General features: G+C 44.8%; 2 protein-coding genes across 3 annotated transcripts in view; both read left to right on the top strand.

The window, feature by feature from the left end:
* The window catches only part of LOC115023085 (band 4.1-like protein 3), a 34,564-nt gene extending 23,493 nt beyond the window's left edge, over positions 1-11,071 (top strand). The window contains 12 exon segments of the mRNA XM_029454237.1: positions 362-427; positions 1,065-1,250; positions 1,919-1,984; positions 2,519-3,178; positions 3,993-4,025; positions 5,095-5,166; positions 6,633-6,665; positions 6,667-6,717; positions 7,055-7,153; positions 7,612-7,692; positions 8,015-8,130; positions 10,129-11,071. Of these exon segments, the coding sequence (XP_029310097.1) occupies positions 362-427; positions 1,065-1,250; positions 1,919-1,984; positions 2,519-3,178; positions 3,993-4,025; positions 5,095-5,166; positions 6,633-6,665; positions 6,667-6,717; positions 7,055-7,153; positions 7,612-7,692; positions 8,015-8,125 (1,458 nt within the window). The 3' untranslated portion in view covers positions 8,126-8,130; positions 10,129-11,071.
* Positions 11,072-13,420: 2,349 nt separating this feature from the next.
* On the top strand, positions 13,421-16,236 carry zbtb14 (zinc finger and BTB domain containing 14). 2 transcript variants are annotated; one of them, XM_029454332.1, is made up of 2 exons: positions 13,421-13,573; positions 14,197-16,236. In XM_029454332.1, the coding sequence occupies exon 2, from the start codon at positions 14,220-14,222 to the stop codon at positions 15,390-15,392; it is 1,173 nt and encodes a 390-aa protein (XP_029310192.1). In that variant the 5' UTR covers positions 13,421-13,573; positions 14,197-14,219; the 3' UTR covers positions 15,393-16,236. The 2 variants fall into 2 exon arrangements, with proteins under 2 accessions (XP_029310192.1, XP_029310193.1); XM_029454333.1 differs by lacking the exon at positions 13,421-13,573 and adding an exon at positions 13,600-13,847.
* Positions 16,237-22,061: the final 5,825 nt, after the last annotated feature.

The following is a 22,061-nucleotide window of genomic DNA, read 5'->3' as shown; positions in this document are numbered from 1 at the left end:
CACAGCCTCCCCACCCCGCCAGATGCACTGAGCCGCTCAGTCACTGTGTGCCGTCTCCCCACCTTGGCTTGCTTGCTGCCACTTCTGTTGCTCACTATCGCACCACACAGCAGACTGACCATTCACTCTGAATTGACGTCACAGACTGCTGTCGCTGTTTCTTAACACGCCATTCCAGCTCATTGTCAAGTGCTATTGTTGTGAACGACCGAGTCATATTTCTTTCCCTGTAGCTGCACCCGAGAGTCATATTTCAGTGTTCAGTGTTTCTATGGTTTTGAAGACAAAGCTCCCAAAATCTCCTAACAAGTCAAAATGTAACGCCTTTAACTCCAATCTTCTCCCTCTTTTGTCTTTACAGTATAGTTTCATAAGACGAGTAAAAGGGGAAAACGTTTTTATCAAGCATAGTAATCTGATGCTAGAGGTTGGTAAGAAAACAACGCATGACTGAGATATGCATGCAGGTGTTTGGTTTTGTATTTAGAATCCCTAACTGATAACGAAAAGGTCTAACGTAGCTCCGCCCGTGTGAATTAGTTTTTCTAACAGATTTCTTGCTGCGAGCATCCAAATAAACTCGACTTCAGTCGGTGTTTGTCCAGGTCTTGACTTCTAACTAGATTTGGGAGTGTTGTACTAAACTAAACCTCTAAGGTCTGTGACTCTATGCATGCAATCATTGGTTTTCATTCATTTAAGCTGGTCCTAAATGCTCTCTTAGCATTTAAGTACAAGCCGCTACTCCTTTTTAGTTTCAGCTGCCATGTGATTGAACATTTCCCCCATCGTGTTGCTGTGTGTGTGTGAGCTGTTGCACAGGTAGCCTGCACAGCCTCCTGAACTAAGCCTGTGAACGATGAAGCTTAAAATGCAGTTGTTTTTGAGATTGGTTGACACGAGACCTTTTTTCAGAACTGCATTTTATGCTTCCCAACGTTTTTTGTTTTGGGTGTGCATTGGATATGCAAGCTACCGTTGCGTACATAAAGCATGTCCGTCCGTTCCCCTCCGCGCTGCTCCCGGCCTCATCTCCTTGTATCATGGTTGACCGGTTACTGTAGGACGCCTCGCCTCCGGAAGAGATGGTCAAGCACCAGACCAACATCAGCGAACTGAAGCGCTCCTTCCTGGAGACGGGCGACAGCACGCCGGGCCTGACTGAATGGGAGAAGAGGCTCTCCTCGTCCCCGGCGCGCTCACCCAGAGCGGACGACGCGCCAATGATTGTGCCGCTGGAGCCGCAGGATGTAAGCTGCTGTCCTCCGACTGAATGAGGGCATGCGTGTGTGTGTGTGTGTGTGTGTGTGTGTGTGTGTGTGTGTGTGTGTGAAGCGTAACATCAGCGAGGAGACCTCAAATCTCAAGAGTAATGAAGTCATAGTGCAGTAAATTCAATACTCCTAATGAGAGCTATATTTTCTCCATCAAAATGAGTCTGATGCACTACATTATACATCCCTAGTGCATATTAAAGGAGCACCTTGATGGAGTGCATTTATCTGGGGAGTCATTTGAAGTTATTGCGCAAATAAACGTGTCTCTCTGCAACGATGGCCGTATGTTTCCGTCACTATACGTCTCATCATTAGGAGCTGATTAACATCTGAGTCTGTCTCTCGTGAATGGACTGAGCCGTCATTAATCAGTAATGAGACTGTTGTGCTCGGGGACATCACGCGCTGGACTTAGGAGCAGTTTTATCAGAGCTCCTCGTTGTGATCTGAAGAACTGACGCAGGACAAACGAGCGGCACTAATTAAAGCGTAATCGCTGATCGAAAGTGTCTGACTGAAATGAGAAGAAGCTGGACGAGCTTTGGGATCTGGATCACGTGGTCACACGTTGCTTGTGTCCGTCTCAATCTGTGTGACCTTTTTTTCATTTATTCTTATATATATATATTTTCTTCCTGCAGACGAATGACGAAGAGCTGCCTGCAGGAGAAGAGACACAAGAGGAGGTGCAGCGTAAAGCCACTGAGGTAAACGTCTTCCACTTAGTGTTTTTTACATGCATTAACCTTTGTGTTTTGTGATGGGGTGTTGTGTTCTGCACTTTTTGTTTCCACCTAGCTCCAGACGTATCTGGACACTGGCAGTTTTTGGTATTTTCAGTATGTACAGTTTAACCAATTTATTTGATTGACCTGCCCTCTTTCTTATCTATATATCGCGTAATGGGATTCTAGTCCGAAGAATCGCTCTCTGATACTAATCAAATTTAACTTTAGTATCCAGAAGAAGAAATTAATTTGGTCATAAGGTGACGACGATACAAAAAAAAGTAGCATTGATTTACCTTTTTTATATATTTTCTTTAATCTGTGCAGAGAAAGTAAGTTAAACACGATATCAAGGCCGTGCATCTTTGTCCAAGTATTTATGGAGCTCAGTCTGTGTATGTGTCATCTCTAGATAAATAGTCTCTTGAGCTTGTTCCCGCCGTCTTGGCTTTGTGATGCCCTCTGTCTATTAACCTGAACGACCCATTTCCAATAAGCCAAGTGTCTCCCCAGGCGGCAGGATATCTGGTGAAACACGTGGTGGATAGTATCGCCACCTCCTCAGGGCCACACGGGATTAGTCTGTCGACCACTATGGACGACGACGTCTTCATGGACGGGACCCTCAGGGAGGTGGAGGAGAAAACCCCCGACTCCCAAGAGGAGTTGTCGGAGAGGGCAGAGATGAAGGTCAGCCCCGGAGCTGTCAGGCAGGAAGTGTCCCAGGCCATCAGTGACAAGAAAGGGACTCTCATTATTCTGAAGGAGGCGGAGGATAAAGAAGACACGGAGGGCGAAGAGACGAGCGCTGCAGATGAAGAAGAGGAGCCCGTCGTCCCTGGAGAGGCCGACGCTGAGGAGAAGGAAACGCTATCTGAATCTGAAGAGAGAGGATCTATCAAAGACGACACTTCTGTTGGTGCAGAAGACGAGACGCAGAGTTTGAAGATAGAGATAAAAATTGATGACATGACTCAGATTAAAGGTATTGACTCGCCTAAAAAGGCCATGGCGTCGTGGATATCTGAGGAGGTGAAGCCCGGGGCTTCGGAGGTCATCGGCGTGTCGACAAAAGAGACGAAGAGCTCCGACGCCGCAAACCAGGAAGCAGAAATCTTCACGTTCGAAGAGGTCCAAACCGTTTCTGAATCGTCGGCTACATCCTTAGCAGTGGTACTGTATGAAACCTCAAAGCGACAACTCGGTTTTGGCTGCCTCCCTCCATCTCTCCACCACCACCACCACCACCACCACCCTCCGCCTACCCCATCGCTTCCCTCTAGCAGCAGCCAAACCAGTCTAACAACAGTGTAACCAAACGCTCTGCATGGCTCATGGTCCCCTAACACCCGGCGTTTACTCTCACACCTGCCGAACCGCCGGTTTCTGTTGCAATCAAGCCCGCTGCTTCTTTCTTTCTCCCCCCCCCCCCCCCCTGATATAACAGGTATGGGTTTGTTTTTGATTTTGTTGACCACTAAAACAGTTCTGCCTCAGCCTCTGTGGCTCCCACAGCTGATAAAGGAAAGAAATGGGAGCGCCTGCTGGCTCCTGTTTGTTTTCTACAGCTTTGCTCCACTGCACCATTCCCTTTCTTTCGGCTCTTATCAGTTCGCTGAAAGCAGTGACTTCATAGCCCTGGCTAAGTGCCACTGCTGCAGCTTTCCCCACCTCATCCTCCAAAATCCCTTTCTGCCCCTGTAACAAGCCAGGAAACAAATTGTATGGGTCTACCTGAAAAGAGATTTCACTGTTTTTAAAGTCAAAGCAGATTAGTGGAGATGTTGCTGCTGGTGGATCAGTCGTCCCAAAACCAGATTTCCGCATTTAGCGGATTTGATGAGCTACGCAATGTTATTCCATACAATATTGACTCTTCAGACCTTTCATTCAGCTCCCTCTCTCCCTTTGCTTTGTCTGGTGTTCACTGTGACTTTTGACTTTCCTCTCTTCTCCTTTCTGCGTGTCCGTCCCTGTGTCCCATCAGTCTACGCTGGGATGGGTTTCCTCCTCTGAAAAGGTGACCTCTCCTCTCTGGTCCTCACAGATTTATAAATATAACACTACAGTGGTTTTTGGTGTAACTGAAACCTTAATTGTCTTTTAAGCATTTGTGCCTATTGTATGTAGTTGTATAAAGTCTGAACATGTTTAACCCATAGGAATGTAACGGTGCTTGGCGAGACGGTGGTTTTGCGATAGAAATATGTGACGATTCAAATCGATGAGCGAAAAAATTAAATGCAGTACTCTTTTTAAACTGCGGAGGAAGCTGCCTTTGACTCGTCATTACCTGCATCAAGGTGCAAAGACACGGGAACCTGTTTTGATTCGGACACATTCAGAAAAACAACGATGAACTACAGAAATATTCAATTAATTTTATTGTTATTTAGGTTTAATACACTTTTACATAGAAAAGGAAATATTATTGTTTTGCATAGTTTATACCCTACCTTTTTTTATATATAAAATATATATAATTGTATTTAGATTTTTCTTTTATAAAAGGAAATATTAAAATCTAAAATAAAATGATATATTAATATGTATTAATATATATATTTATATATGTATTAATATATATATTAATACATATATTTATATATATTAATATATTAATATTAATATATATTAATTAATATAAATATATGTGTTAATATATATTAATATATATATGTATTAATATATATATATATATGTATTAATATATATATAAATATATGTGTTAATATGTATTAATATATATGTATTAATATTATATATATGTATTATATATATATATTATTAATATTATATATATATATATATTTTTTTTTTTTTTTTTTTTTTATAAGGATTCTTTAACTTGATAAAGTAAAGAAGAGAAAATATATTTTTTTGATTTTTGTCTGAGGAAAATAAAGTATCTTTTTCAGTCATAAGAAAATGATATTGCGACCTGAGTTGAGTATCGTTACTTCCCTAATAACCCACATAACCATGTTTCTCTATCAGGTGTGATGTGAAACCGCCCTCGACTGAGTGGATGTAATTTTTTGTCGTGATGAAGCAAAAACACCGTCTCATGGTACAATTATCCTTCACAGACATCAGCTGAACCGGAGGAGAAGGCGGTGGTCGAGACGGAGGCAGCACCCTCCGAGTCGACAGGGCCAACGGTGAATATCCAGACCACAGAGGCTGCAAAGGCCGAGCCGGTGCGCACGACAGCGGAGCTCACAGTCACGGCACTGTCTGCAGAGCCTGCGCAGGGAGAGCTAGATTATGTAGTTGTGTCACATGAAGACAGTAGTGACTTGAGTTTAGCAGATCCAGCAGAAAAACCTGGTATTTCAGGCTCTACACCGTCTTCAGAGCAGCTTCAACTGTGTGTGTCTGTGGAGCTGCTAGCAGATTTAGGGTTAGGTGAGAGCTTGTCTGCAGTGCTGACCTTAGCGGCAGAAAAGGGAAGTGAGGAAGTCATAGATGAGGAGGGAGAAGATGCAGGTGTGGAAGAGGAGGCGTTGATGTCGCAACATGGAAACAACGGTTTCAGATTCACTGTTGCTCCTGCCTACATCAGAGATAGAGAGAAGGAAGAGAAGCTGCCTTCAACAGAGGAAGAACACAGCGAAGGGGACACAGCAGAGAGCCTTTTGGAGGCTTTGGAAGAGGAGTTAGAAGAGAGACGAGACGCAGGGCAGAGAAAGCACACGGAGGTGGATGGCAAGAGAGTCCAGTTCTCCAGTGAAGTGCAGTATTTTGTGGAACAAGAGTTTCCCACAGAGCTAGAAAATGGTGTTGAGGAGGTGCATGAAGAGATAGACGAAGGACAGACGAGCTCCGCAGACACGTCGAAACCTTTGTCCTTTGAAAAAGAGAAATACCACTATGCACAGACGGACAGCTCAGAAGATGAAATGGAGAGAGTAGAGGAGGAAGAGGAGGAAGAGGCGGACGGGAAGAAGGAAGAACTGGAGGAGGAGCATGATGAGGAAGAGCTGGATTTGAAACTGGCAGATGAGCGTGATGAAGTCAGAGAAGATGCATCAGAAGAATTGAAGGAAGAAGAAATCGAAGCTGAAGTGTTGGAAGAAGGGGAAACGGAGGAACGCGACGACGAGACTCCGCCAGCCGTGTCCCCGTCGGAGGTAACCTGCGTCAGCTCCGGTGTCCTCAGCCTCGGCCCTGTCACCTCACCTCCACCCTCCCCTCCCGCCGACACAATCTGCCACTAATAATCAAGGGCGGCACTCGACCGAAAGCATGGACACGAGTCTAACTTCACGGTTTGTTGCAGAGCAGATCAGGGGACCTTTCTAACATGATGTTGGTGCACACACTTGATCCAAACCTTGTGATTTGCACTCCTCCACCGGATCAGGGACTCTTAATGCATGACTGCATGCTCGTTTAGAGATTCAACGACGGCCTTTGGTTTAGTTTATTAGCATGCGGCTTTTATTTGTGGCAATTTGTGATTTTGATGTGCAAACAGTGTGGAGCTGTGTCAGGAACAAAGGCGTCCAGTTCACAGGGAACACCTACAGCAATTAGTTTCAGACATGACAGCTAATTCAGTAAGAGCACAGCCGCCGTACTCCCTCTCGCATGCACTCATTTGTGCCCATTTTGCCCGCTATAGAGTCTTGATGTCGTCGAGGTGGGAACCAAAGAGATGCCCTGTCGTCCACACGGAGACAAAAACCATCACCTACGAGTCTGCAGAGGTACAAACATTTCTAATATCTTCATTTTACATCCATTAGGAATGAAATGAGGATGATTTAAGAGCAGTGTCTAATGTGCTGCCCTGAAGAGAAAGCAATAAGTGCTTATACACACAGCAGATGCTGCATTATTTATATTATTAGTATTATTCATTGAGGGTTGTGTTTGTGTCCCACGGATAGTTGTACAGTGAGTTGAATGTTTTGCTCTCTGCTACCTCCGTTGACTTCACTTCCGTTCTTAATGCTGAGCAGATATTATATAATGCTATATAAATATTGACCTTCCCAGGGCAAGCGTCGTGTCGCTTTAAGAGAGTGTTTGTCTTATCAACAGGCCGACACTAACGGTGACGTCGACCCCGGGGTGTTGCTGAGTGCTCAGACCATCACCTCGGAAACCAGCAGCACCACGACAACCACACACATCACAAAGGTCAGGGTTCATCCGCCGTCCCTTCACATCTGTTAACACTTGAAGCCTCGAAGGCGACTGCAGCCTGTGTCTTTGCTTTACTGCCGAATGTACAACGGCAGACGCGTTGAGCGTCTATAGAGAACTCTCCTCTCTGACGTACGTGTATATTTTAGTTTTTCAAGAACCAGAAATGATGGGAGGTGATTATCTGCAGTTTGATTAGAGCTTACAGCTAAGGGAGGATAAAGATCTGAGTCCTAACTCTACATTTGTCTGGAGTGTTTGACGGATGTGTAGGAATTTTAAAGGGCTACAACTGAACTTTCCTGTCACCTGTGGCCCCATTTAAGGATTTACAAACGTTCATATAACCATAAAGTCTGATAACACTGTGTGTAATAAGGCTGCCCTTTATGTGTTATCGTGTGTGTGTGTGCGTTGATCTTTACGTCGTCTGTCTCTGCTCCGTTGGTCAGATGGTGAAAGGAGGAATATCAGAGACGAGAATTGAGAAAAGAATCGTCATCACAGGAGACTCGGACATCGACCACGATCAGGTCTCTCAGAGTTTTCTTGTTTTCGTGCTGTTCCTCGTTGTTTTTAGTAAAAGTAAAATGCTAGCGACCCCTCAGGGCGTTGTTTTGTACTTTGCGAGCGTAGTGCAGCCACGTTACATAGACTGGCTCAGCATGTGATATTTTAAACATTATTAACTTGTGATGTGACATTAACAAATACTGGAAGTATGACAAATGTAACTAAAAGTGGCTTCCCTGTTGGCATATTGACTCACAATCAAACATCCCCACTCCCTCCCCGCCTTCCCCATTTTCTGTCTCCCCCTGGTGATCCCTCCTGGCACTGCACTCCCGTATATAGGCTCTGGCTCAGGCCATAAAGGAGGCTAAAGAACAGCATCCTGACATGTCAGTGACCAAAGTAGTGGTACATAAAGAGACAGAGATCACGCCAGAGGAGGGGGAGGACTGACCCAGGTAAGACAACAAGGTCCCAGTCCTGGTCCCGGCTCTGTCCGTTTTTTTTAGTCTGGTCTGGTTTTGATTTGGTCGGACGTTTTCAAGCTGGTCTCCATTCTTGGGCATGCTGCTTTTCCCATCAGCACTTCTTCTCACTGGTACAGACAGCCCCGCTTCTGCAGCACTTACAGCTAATGCATCATGCTGCTGTCATTCCAGCTCCACTCCCCCTGCGGGGAAAAGGTCTGCTGATGCGTGTGTGTGTGCACACGGACCGGATATCATAGTCTCAGTCTTTAAAGACCTTTACAGTAATGCTCCTGGCAGTCTCATGCAATCTCTTGTAATTCGACTGCAACACTCCCCCCTGCTGGAAGGAAACACGATATAGAAATGTAACAACATGTGAAAGCTAGTGACACTTTGAGTTCTTTAGTACAGAAAAACAAGTTGGGTTGAAACATGTGTTTTCTGCATGTCGTGCAGTATTCTGTAAAGACATTGGCTCTACTTTGTACAAACACAAAGAGCATCAGCAGGAGATGAGCGATTTAAATACCGGCTAAACCGGCTTCTGCTTCTCAGAGCGCTCGGGCTGTGTGTGTGCAGACGAACCCGTATCCACTGAAATCTGATCCGGAGTGAACACAGACGTTCTTTAGTCCTTTTCCAACTCTGTTCTTACACCAAAGAAACACAAACTTTAACTGGGCGGCTCCTAAAATGACCAATTATACAAATATGAGGACAAAAAAAATGTTTGTACTAAACATGTACACCAGAATTAGAACAACATAGCAACATAGCAACAATGTTCTGCGGGGAAAAGGTCAATAAATGAAGTTTACACTGGCTGCCATCCAACGGCGTTAGCATGAGTGTCCTTTGCACTATACAGCAGCCTCGCAGTCGTCACAGGGAGACGTGTTCGTGCACGAGGTGAAGCCCTGACACGGTGAAACTGTTTCAAACAACTTGTGACATATGGCTCCTTTCAGTTGCACTCTTCCTTTCTGTGCAGGGGGGGGGGGCGGGGGGGTGGAATAAATAGGTCAGCAGTCCTTCTGGCAGTGTTTCTGCGAACTTCACAGATGCAGCCATTTGTGTTTGAACTGGAGGATTATTTCAGGTGTGGAGCTGCGCGAGGGAACCTCTCATTCCATTGCACCCGCAGCATGTCGGCAACAAAACAAACTCGCCACCTTTTTTCACTCCAGCACTTTTTTTTTTTTTTATCTGGAAAACTGGAAATGTCCAGTTTGTTCTCATTCACCTTTTTGGCTCCGAAGCTCGTTACTCCACTCGCGTTTAACTTAAGAGATCCCAAGGCGTTTAGGATGACGAGCGTGCATGTTTGTACTTGCGTGACTCACCAGATGGGAATGCTTGGCTTTGTTTCTGCGGCCTTGCTCTCAGTCGTACGTGCGTGTGTGTGTGTGTGTGTGTGTGTGGGTCTGCTGTCTACTATCTGTGTCAGAACTGCTGTGTTTCTGAGTAGCACCGTTGACATGATGCTAAATGTTTGTTCACTGGTCTTTTGGATACTTGTCCAGCGTAGATACACACAGAGTGGCCAAACCAAGCTTTATTCAAAGTTTTCGGCCATCTTGCCTTCACCGGCCTGGCGGCTTCTTTAATTGATAAATCAGCAAAAACACCACGTATACAGAACGACATGGAGCAGAGCTGTGTGACATGTTTTAATGCACTAACATTACATTTCCAACCACATTGTTACAGTTAAGAGAATGATGGTTTTGTGTTTTGGTCTCTCAGTTGTGACTCATTGCTTTAAACAGGTAGTGACGTAGCTGAGCCCCTGGGTATATACTGTGTGTATCTATGTTGTGTGTATCTCGTGTAGTCCCTCGGTGCATCTTTTTATGGAGGTAAAATTGCCATAAACTTTCACCCTGCTGATTTTCAGTCTGTGGCAGGGTGCAACTGTGGCGCTGCAGCTTCATGTGTGATTACATCTGCAGCATGTACTAACTGCTGTTTCCTCTGTTGTTCCAGGAGTAACACTGAGGGCTGTTTTCTGTTCAACCTCCCAGAATCCAACATCCAGAACTCCACATTGTACTCCGGGACTCTCAGAACTCAGACTAGACAGGATCCTGCTCTCCAAATGCTGCAGCTCGCCGCTAGTCGCAAACCATCACCTGCAAAATACATAAATGCATCTCGCATGAGGCGGACGCAATGTTGCATTATCAAACAAATGGCCAGATTATACTGAAAACCCGTACGATTTTTAAAAAAATGGTTCTCGATCCACCTGCACGCCTGATCCCTGTGTGCGGCAAGCGGACCGTTTGCTTTCACTGCCTTATGACTTTGATGCATTTTTATGATTATTGAGAATAATTATTGTAGCAACGTTTTATTTATGAAATAAAGCCATCACTCCAGAAACTTAAAATCGCTGTAGGCTGTATATGTTAGGGAGCATACACTATTTAACCTTGCTGTAGAAGTGCCAACCTCATTTGCCAGCAAGCATTGCCTCACTCACCCGATGATTTCCCGTCAGGTATGCCACTACAGAAGTCACTACGGCCCGGTTCTGTACATATCGAAGCTTTCCTCGGACAATAGCAAACTTATCTTTCACCGTTGATTTTCTTTTTTTGTCACGTCTACTTGAATTGCATTTTCCTTTTTAAGATGATTTCAGTATTTTATCGTTTCCTCATCGATTTGATTCCACCAAAACGTCAAGGAATCAATATTTCTGTGCGAGAAATATATATTTTAATGTGCCTGTGCAGGCTTTGAATGTTCTCCAGGGTAGATGACCGGCTGCCACACAAGTCCCAGGTTTGTGTGACTTTGAGGCAGAGGGCTCAGACTGCCGAGCTCTTCCCAAATTAGATGCAAAGCCAAGAGAGATCTGTAAACACACCCCTCCCCCCTCCCACCCTGAACGTGTCAACTGTATGCCCCCCCCCCCCCCCCCCCCCCCCCCCCCCCCCCCATCCGTTCAACTGTATCTGAATAACAGAGTATTGTTCATGTACAGCCATGTTTTCCTCAAAGTGATGAAATAAAAGTGGCAAATGCATTTGTTTTTAATTTGCTGTTTTCTTCTCAAATAATAAAATGTCGACCACAACGCTGAAGCTCGTCACCGATGAACCCATTGATTGTTTTATCTTTTAAAACCGGTAACAAGTCGAGGTTAAACAATGTTTAGTCCACACAGCTCTGAGAGATCATGCAGATAAGGGATTTACCAGTTGTGAAATGTGCCACTAGTTATCTGATGGATTCATATCCGATAACGTACAGATCATTATTTAATCTATGAAATGTGACACCTTTTTTAATAGCTTTTTACCCACTAACAAATAAGCTAAATTGTAAAGGGTTCATAAGAGCTAAAACAGTTTTCATATCCTCAGGCACTAAAATATCCTGATGGGCAACATGTGATTATTCTAATCATTTAGCTCAAACATTTGTTTATAAATAAATAAATATATGGATTGGACGGGTTTAATTTGTAAAGTGTAGTCTATTATTAATTAAAGAAAATGCTCTGTTTAAAAAAGCGCCCTCGGGGTAATTAAGACAGGATTTGTAGAGTTATAGGTAATTATGTTGAACGCACGCAGGCCTTTAAGGCTCCGCCCACTGTGTACGTGCGCGTGAGGCAGAGAGAAACTAAAGGTGCGAGCGCTCACTCTGTCTCTGTTGCTGGGTGCGATGAGGTCAATGAAAGACAAATCTCAAACCGTTTTATATCCAAGCAGGTTTGCACATGCAATGAATTTGGTCCATAACAAGCACAGTGCAAAGAATGTACACTAGAAAATGTGAAGAAATGTTTTTAAATTAATGTTTATTTAGAGCGGGTGAGCTCTAGTTTTGTGCAGGAAATGTGCAAAATATTGGCTGTACAAAAGTCCACAATATAAAAAGAACTTGCATGTGGGAAAATAGTGAAGATATGCGTTAATGTAACGTCAGGTATGGATCAGAGTCCGAAGGATCTAACTGAAGATGTACTGTACATGTGCTGATTATTTAAACAGATTTAAGGTGTGTGCAGCAGAAATTACCCTCCAATGGGACCAAAGCAAGCAGATACAATGTCTGCCTTAACTTTGGCCTGCAGAGAGTACAATAAAATGAATTAGTAGGATTAGTCAGGGCTGTCTTAACAATTTGATGTGTAATATCTGTAGGCTGCAGCACGTGTCAAAATATTGATCAAAGGCTGCAGCTTAAATTAAAACGTGCTCTAAGCCTTTATTTTGTTTTGTGTGTGGACATTTGGATCCTTAGATAGACAGATGCACGATCTTCAGGTTATTTATTTACTCATGAAATCTTTAAATACTTAGAAATCTATTAGATAGCTGCTCTTTAAACAGTGACAACGCTTTGGTTATTTCACCAGAGGGACTCCTGTGTGTGCTGCTGCTGGTGGTGGTGGTGGTGGGGGATGCAGGGGGTGGACATTGTACTTCTGAGGACAAATCAGGATTTAGCAATATCTCAAATATGCTTGTGTTGCCAGACCGCTGTCAATCGAGTCTGATCAAACTACGTAGCTGAATTATTTTGTGTCAAACTCTTAATAAATAGTTCCTCTTCCTCCTAAAGTTTGTGCATACACACAAGATAGATAGAAATACAAAAAATAAAGTATAAGTGTAATAAAAGCAAACCAAAAAAACAAGGACAACAAAGCTGAACAAAGTGGAAATAGAAAAATAGATTCTTATATATATATATATATATATATATATATATATATATATATATATATATATATATATATATATATATATATATATATATATATATATATAAAGCAACAACATACAATGTGTATATAAAAGTCAAAATGATTCTGTAAATAGTAAACATATAAAGAATATAAGAGTGCAATAGAATAAATATTGACTGATCAATATATCCAGTTCCACATGATGTTTATGTTGTGTTAGTGATCCTTGTAGATAAGGAAAGATAGAACTTTATTTATCCAAAGGCAAATTGTCACGCATCAGTTGCAGTAAAAAGAAATAATATATAAAATAAAAAGATTATTAATAATGTGCAAAATTGTATGCATATGCAAAACATATCATTTTTAAATAAAATAAAGAACAAATAACATAAACAGATGAATCATTCTTGCATAAATTACATTAGCTATCAACATCTGATGATGTATATGGATGTTGAATATATGTTGTGCAGTATTTTCAGATCCATTTCTCTAATTGTGTTTCCGGAGTGGAACACGCGCGGAGTGAGTCATCGTCTCGCGCATACACGATCTTGGTGGAGTACTCGCTCCGGTGCTGTAGGTGGCGGCAGAACAACGCGGCGTTTCCTGTGAAGCCCCAACAGTCACAACAAGAGGAGGAAGAGGAAAAAACGACAGCTCTGGATCGTCGTCGACTGCCTTGCGTGACAACACAGGGATCGCTGTTCAGGGCTTCGGGTATTAACATTTCTTATTTTCTCTTTGTGGCTTTGGACGGCTCAGGAAAGCGCACGGCGCGGTTTTCTGTCCGCCGTGTGTTCGCCTGCTCGCCGCCGTGCTCTCCGCTTGTTTGTGAAACTGCTTTAAAGACACCAGAAACATGCCAATGGAGGCTTGCTGCTGACCAAAATGGCTGGGCGCAGTGAAATGTGAAATATTCTTGCTAAGGTTATCCTTTCTGCGCGCGACGCGACTGTCACGCGAACTCAGCGGATAAAACGCTTTACTAAAGTTAAGCAAAGTGCATCTGTTAGTTTCTGTTGGCGTGTATATATATTTTATTAGCGTTATTGCGGCTTTTACTGCTGTCGGGCCTATCGTGTTTTTTTCCAAATAATTTCTGCATGATTGATTTAGCTACTTTTGTTGTACTCTGTGCATTTTTCTTACCGTCATTTGTAAACAAATGCGATATAGTTAGATAGTTACTCCTATAATTGTGTGTGAATGTTTGCTCCTGTGTGTATTTTCATAAGAAGCATGCAAACAGAGCTCCACCCCCTCAGATGTGCACGTTATATGCATTGTGGATTCATTGTGCAAAGCAAACTATTTGACTTTATGTTGTTTTTGCTCCACAGGTTGCTCCTATTTGACCTGCAACATGTCTGATTTACTGAGATATATCGACTATGACCACAAAGCCACCTTTCTGAAGATGCTGAACCAGCAGAGGATGGAAGGTGAGCACTGTGATGTGGTGGTGGTGGTGGAAAACATAGAGTTCAGGGCTCACCGCTGTGTCTTGGCAGCGTGCAGCAACTACTTCAAAAAGCTCTTCAAGAAACAGAGCGAAGAGGACAACTCCATCGTGGAGTTGGACTTCATCCGCTCTGACATCTTCGAAGAGGTGCTCAACTACATGTACACAGCCCGGCTCGCTGTGAGGAAGAAGGACATCAACATGATGATGTCATCCGGCCAGATCCTGGGCATCAACTTCCTGGATAACCTGTGCACCCAGAAACGTGAGCTGACCAACATGAAGACCCGGGAGAACCAGGCTCCTGGCGACCACGGGATGCGAGCTCAGGACGCCATCCTGAAGGAGCTGGCCATGGAGGAGGTGAGGAAGAACAGCTTCTACGATCAGGGGATGGACGGGATGGGGCCCGGGGGCTCTCACGCGTCTCAGCCGCACAACTACAACACCAACATGAGCAAAGATCCTCACAGCCACGGCTGGGGCTCCTCTTCCTCCAGCGACATGAAGCTGGAGTACCTGCTGTACGGCCACCGCGACCACGGCTCCTGCCAGACCACAGGGGCGAAACCCATCGACCACAACGCCAAAAAAGAGCGGCTGCTCACCGCCAACCGCCCCTACGCCTGTGAGCACTGCCCCAAAGCCTTCACTACCGCCGCCCACCTCAAGGAGCACCTGAAGATCCACTCCGGCTTCAAGCCTCACCGCTGCGTCGTGTGCGGCAAGGCCTTCATCAGGGGCCCCGACCTGAAGAGGCACGAGAGGGTCCACAGCAACGAGAGGCCCTTTGCGTGCCAAATGTGCGAAAAGGCCTTCAAGCACAAGTCTCACCTGAAAGACCACGAACGGCAGCACCGGGGCGAGCGGCCATTCAACTGCGGCTCCTGCGAAAAAGCCTTCATCAAAGCGTCGGATCTGAAGCGCCACTGGAACACCATGCACAGCGGCAACCCCCGCAGGCAGATGTCCCTGTCTCCCGCTGCGTCCCAGCACGGCCAGGCAGAGGCCACCGACCAGAGAGACTGGAAAATGGAGACCGGGCCACATTCGCATAACTCGGGGGACTGTTGAGGCTGCAAAACACCAAAACACACTCAAACTGACACACAGACGCACATACATCCACCGCAGTCACTTAGAAACATGTACACTGACACAACCACGACCCTGTGACAGGCCGACAGCCTGGCGTCACATGGACAATGATCGGAGTGAGTAACATGAGATCATAGCATGTTCATAAGACTGTGGGGGCTGTATTATTGTTATTATTATTATTATTCAAAAGAGTTATGTCAAAACGATGTTTCCTTTCCACCTGTAAAATCATGTAAATGTTTAGTTCACTCTACTATACATATATTTTTCACAAAGCATCGTCGCTATCTAGACTTGAGGGGTGGGGGGGGGGGTTCTCATAACATTATTCTCTTTTACTTTCATGGGATATGTAACATTTAAATGTCTGTTTAACCTTTACTGGATTTTATGGAGATAGAGAGAAACAGAATGAGGAGGGGGGGGGGGCGGGGGAACGGGGAGATTTTTCTGCATAACATTTGTTGCATTGAGTATATTCATGTGGATGTTTTTAATGGATGTGTTTAGTTGTATTGATTGATATTACACTGTAAGAGTAAGAGTCACCATTTTGCATTTGATGCAGATGATACCAAAGTCTTGGGCTTTTGTCAGATCGTCTTTAAAGGCTGTCCTGCCCAAGCAACCGGCCAACTACATTTACTGTTATACAGTATAACTGTCATCCAGCTATCAACAGTTAATGATAGATGTATGTATATACTGTAGCTTAGTTTGTTGCACAATTAGAGTACACAATAATGAATTATGCACATATAATAACATTGTCCTACTCCTACACTTTGACAATAAACACCATTTGCTGTGTTTTTATTGTTTTTGAACAAGTTTGGTTTTTGTCGACGAGAGCTCGCACTCGCGTCCCGCAGACACCGCACGTACCCGTGCCACACGAAACAACCCTGAAAGCCCCCGTAAACAGATCGAAAGTGTGTTGAAAGTGAGGATTACAGGTGTTGAAATGTGTTCACGTCTTCTGCCGTCGCCACGTTTGAGTTGAGTCGAATGTTAGTTGGTTTGTTGTGGTTGAAGTTACAGGAAGTGTTTTACAAAGTGATCTACCTGTAGCGTGAGTTCAGTAACGTTATGTCGAGGCAAAACGTAAAGTTTTCTTGATTTAAAATCTATCTATTTGAACAATTAAAGGTCCATAATGATCTGTTAAACATCCGGCTACAGGTGTGCAGCAACAGACTGTTCGAAGAGTAGAATTGGGAAGTTGATGGTGAAGCTTCTGTATTTTGTGTAAGCAATGAAAGCTGACAGTAACCTGATGACTTTCATTAGTGATTCATCTGCACATTTACTCTCCATCATTTGTTTGGTCTCTAAATTGTTCCCAGAAAAGCAGCAAATCCACACATTTGGAAAGCGGACAGTCGCTGCAGCTCTGATGATGTCGGGGGTCCTCGGGGTCGGAGTAAAGATCATTCGATAGCACGACGTTTATTATGGAAGTAAAATTGGAAATTGATTTAAAAACAAAAAAGCCAAATATATCCTGTTCCAGCTTCCTCGTTGTTCCTGTTGTTCTGTGAGAGATGTGATGGTCCACTGAATATCTAAAGGCTTTGGACGAAACGAGCAGTTTGAAGACTCCACGAGTTTACAGCGTCGTCCAACGCGGACAAACGATCGCTCGATTACGTGATCGCCAGAGATATCGAAGATGAAACTGTTCAGATGATCAGTTCTAGTTGAAACCTTCTTCCACCCGACATAGCGGTGCCTCGTCTTTGGTTTGTTTGTTAGCCCGGACTGTGCAAACAGTCACATCTGCTGCCTCCCCCCCCCCCCCCCCCCCTCCTCACCACGCCCGGAAGTCCACTGCACCTTTGGGTTTGTTCAGCTCTTCAGTTTGACTCCGACATGAAGCTAACCTCTCAGTGACCCGAGTGTTTCATGCGGGTAGAAACACTGTGCACACGTCATAAAGCCAACACACACACACACACACACACACACACACACACATGGCTGTGTTCTTTTCCGTCAAGCTTCTCAGCAGCTCTCATACTCGGCATGCGACACTAGATGGTGCCCTGTTCATAGCGATTGACCTGTTGCTGCCCAATTTGACCTGCTGGTGTTGACCGACCACGGCTGAAAGAACGCCCGAGCGCACTGACCGCTCCGGGGAATACAAGTTACTGAGGTTTATCAAAGGAAGCCAAGATCCCTGAAAAGCACATGTGGTGGCTTTGGGAAATGTATGTTCTCTCACACCTCGGTGTTTTCCATATATTTACACACATCTGACTCTAGTGGTTGGTGTCGGGGGGGTGGGGGGGGGTTTCAGAGTCTGTGCTGTGTTTGCATTGACAGGCGGGAAAACTCTGTCCCTAATTTCTGACAGTTTGAGCACACAGTCTGGAGGGAGGACGTCCCGGTGTGCTGCATGCATCTAAGATGAATCTATTCTTAACTGTCAACAGAAGAAGGGGTTTGATCGCCTGTAATTTGGGGTGAAACGGTTTTGTGGAAAGCTGACGTCAGTGTCTGATGGAGAAGGAGGGCCGTGCCTCACTGATGTCAGTCGATGCCCAGATCTGTGTAATGCATTTCCCTGATCTTACTGTACGTGTGTGTGTGTGTGTGTGTGTGTGTGTGTGTGCGAGTGCATTAAAGCCAGGGAATGGTGCAGGATATGGTTTTGGTATCTCATTGTTGGCCTGATTGGGGCTGGGTGTGTGTGCCTTTTGTGCCGTGACTGTCCGTCCGTGTGTGTGTGTGTGTACTGTATTCGAAGAGAGGTTTGACATGTAATGTGTGCATGAATTATAATGGTGTGTGTGTGTGTGTGTGTGTGTGTGTGCCAAAGGATTTGAGTAATGAAGGCTTATTGTGTGTTCGCATGTGTGTGCTGAAGCATGTGGCTAAGCGCATTTATATGTGTGTGCACGCATGTGTGCGTGTGTATGCATGTGCAATGACTGGGGGGGGGGGGGTATTGTGGAGAGTGCAAGTGTACGTGCATGCATCGAAGAGTGTTTATATGTTTGTGTGCGCTGTATGCATCTATAATGAGTTCTGTGCACGCACGCACATCCGTGAGTGAGTGCACTTGCCTCTCTGCATGTACTCATCCGTGCCTGTGCGTGAGGATTGTGCATCAGTATGGAGGAGAGTGTGTGTGTGTGTGTGTGTGTGTGTGTGTGTGTGTGTGTGTGTGAGAGAGTGTCTGTATTTGTTTTTATGTATGCATGAGCTTGCAAGCATGCTTGTGCATGCAAATGCACACATCATCACTATTTAGGGAATGTACGTGTCAGCAGGCTGACTTCTATAATGCAGGTAGTCACATGAATTAATTTCTGTATTTGAATGTGTGTGTGTGTGTTTGCGTGTGGTATACATTAGTATTGTGGGGGCTGTGCATCCAGATTCATGTCTGCATAACTTTATGTGGCCTTTTGTGTGTGTTTATTCTCTCTGGAGCTTTGGTTTATGTGTGTGTGGGCGCGAGTGCTTGTGTACGTGAGTGTGTGTTTGCATATATGTGTATATGTGTACGATGAACACCCGGTTTCCATTCCCCCGGCCGGCGTAGTTCCCTCAGCCAGACCACAAACCTCCTGTCTCCACTCTGGCTCCACCCAGCGCTGCCACAGGCTTCCCAGAAAAGAACAGCGTCTAATTAAAAAAACTTTAATTACATTCATCTCATCTCTCTCTAACACACACACACACACACACACACACACACACACACACACACACACACACACACTCGGGGAGAATAAAACAACTGTATACAAACAATTCATGTGATAAATGGGCATGAAAGGCAGCGCCAGCAGTTTCCCCCCCCTAGCGGAATGGCTTTTAATCAGAGTTGCTGACATTCATGAGCCATGTAGTCTCCTGTGATGTCGTCCTCCACTTGAGCACCATCTGGAATGTCTTCCGTTTTAAGGACTCCATGATCGGGCTGTCTTTCTGTCCTCCAGTGTCTTCTTCTGGGACATTTTATATCGTTGATCTTACAGGATCCAAGTCATCTTAAAGGAAACGTCTCAGATGTGTGCGTCTACAGTGACTGTACACACACAGTGGTTTATTGGGCAGCACTTAGAGAACGACACGACTGTAAAATAACACTCGATTAGAGCTTCGTCTTCAGAGTGCGTGTCACGTTGATGCTGAGGATCTTTGAGGAATGTTTCCCTAGGGGGGGGGGGGGGTTTCACTCGTCACCTTGAACACAGGAGCTCCTATCTGACCGGCTTCCTCAGTTCCCATCAGACCACAGAGGAGCAGGTTTATTACCTGTGAGCCGGTGTGTCCACACACAAGGTACGTCTTTGTTGATCGGCGTGGCGTTGACCGGTGGAGGTGGGTTATCGGAGCATCTCCGCAGGACTGAGAGAGGCTGCGATCTGCCTGCAGGAGTCATTGTTCAGGGCCGGACCAGATGTTCCAGCTGAGAGATTACCATCGCATCACTCCTCAGTGGGGAGCCCGGGCCTCCTCATCCCCTACGTCACTGCCCCCCCCCCCCCCCCTCTCTCCTCTTTTATCTCTCTGGTACTCCACTCCTCTTACCTGCCCTGTTTCCTCTTCATCCTTTCCTTGCTCCTCATCTCTCTTCCTTCCCCCCCTCCGTCCCTTTTCCAATCTCTCTTCATCTTTCTCCTTGTCCTTTACTCCTCCCTTCATCTTTCCTTTACTCTCCTCTTCTTTATTCCCCCCTCCCTATATCATCCTCCCCATCCTCCTCCTCTCTTCCCCCTTTCCTTCTTTTTCTCCTCTCCTTATATTTATCTCTCCTTTTCTCTCCTCCCTACTCTCCTCTCCTTTTATTCCTCTTCTCTTTCTTTTCATTGTTTCTTTCCTTATCTCCCCTCCCTTACCATCCTCCCTTATCACTTTGTCTCCCCTGCCTCCCTTTCCTCTCCTCTTTTCCCCTTTTCCTTCTTCTCTGTTAGTCCACTTCCCTTATTTCCTTACTTTTTCCTTCCTGCTCTGTTTTCCTCTTCATCCTTTTCCTTCTTCCTCATCTCTCCTGTTTTCTCCTCCAATCCCTCCGTTCTTCTTCCCTCTGTCCCCGTCTCTCCGCTTCATCTACTCCACCCTGTTTATGCCTTTCCTCATTTCCCCCTCCTTCATTTATCTCTCTCTCCTTCCTACCATCATCCCCTATATATTCCTCTCCCCTGCCTTCCCCAATCCTCCCCGCTCTCCTTTACCATGTTCCTCTCTTCCCCCTCCCCTTTCCCCTTTTCTTTTTCCGTCCCCATCTTTCCCCTCCTTCATCTACTCCCCACTCCTTTAAATCTTCCCTTTTCCTTTCCTTTCCTCTCCCCCCCCCCCCCTACTCTCTCCTTCTCCCTTTCTTTTGCTGCTTCCTTATCTCTGCTATATTCTCCTCCGGTCCCTTCCTCCCTCTGTCCTTCTCTCCTCTCCTGCCTTCCCTTTCCCTTGCTTCCATTTCCTCTCCTTTCTTACCCCCCCACTCCCCTACCATCCCTCTCTTATCCTTCCCTCTCCTCTCCCTTCTCTGTATATCCCCACTCTGTTCTCCTCACCCTTTTCCCCTCCTCTCCTTCCATCTCTCCTCCTCCCTCTTCTTCTCTCCTTCTCACCACCCAGCACAGTTAACAACTGTCTCTGGTCAAACACAGTGCACGCTGTTCCCCTCCTTCCTCCTCTTCCTCCTCCTCCTCCTCCTCTGTTATCAGTCTCAGTCATGGAGGTCTCACTCTAATGAAATTCCCTCAGTGATCACACTGACGGATCTAAAGGCAGCGTTTGTTTGGAGACCACATCTGTGGAGTAGCTGAGGGCATGAATAGCAGCTGTAATCTGATTATAAAAAATGTTTTATCCGTTATCCGCCCCAACCTGGAATCTGTTACGCAGACCAACACACCTAACAGATTACGAGGCATTGTTGGCCTTCTAGAAATGATCAGTGATAAATCACGTGGAGGTCAATTGAGTTTCAGCAACGAGCTGGTGTTCAACAGGTAAAATCAATATGTTCAGACGTCTTTAAAACACTTTTAAGCAGCCAAAATGAAAGAAACAGATTCCTCATCAGATTCTAATCCTGGTATTTTGTGATTAATCTTTTTTTTGTATAGAACATATAATCAGGGGACTTTGTACTTGTGACCTTCACAAATCCCGGCTCCAGCTGCGTATTTATCATAAGAGAAATGCTGCCGTATGACAGTGTTGTAATTATTTAGTGCATTGAAATGAATCAATCTCATTTTATGGCTTTTCTGTACAAAGTGCCGTGCTGATAGAATTTGCCCATGTATTACATACTGATTGGACAATAATCTGTGTCATTTGATCAAATCTTTAGCACAATTTTGAGTACAGTACAGATTCTACATTGAGATATTATGTTTGGTGTTGCAGGGCTGAAGTTTACTGCATGAGATCATTAAAGCACTAAGACAGTTTTTAGATGAATAATGAGGTTTTCAGATTTATGCAGTTTAAAATGGACAAATTATATTTAATTCTCCTTTTTATGAAACCAGATAAAAGTCTCGCCAAGTGCACACACACACACCTGCTTGTATCAAGATTATTGTCAGTTTAAATTCATAAGGTTTTTGATTTTCCTCCTTAATATATTCTATAGAAAAAGAAAATTATTTTGGATTTTGGATTTGAATCAAA

This window comes from Cottoperca gobio, chromosome 17, assembly GCF_900634415.1.
Source record: "Cottoperca gobio chromosome 17, fCotGob3.1, whole genome shotgun sequence".
Lineage (NCBI taxonomy): Eukaryota > Metazoa > Chordata > Actinopteri > Perciformes > Bovichtidae > Cottoperca > Cottoperca gobio.
The sequence above is the reverse complement of the archived record's forward strand: the minus strand, read 5'-3'. Positions and strand labels throughout refer to the sequence as shown.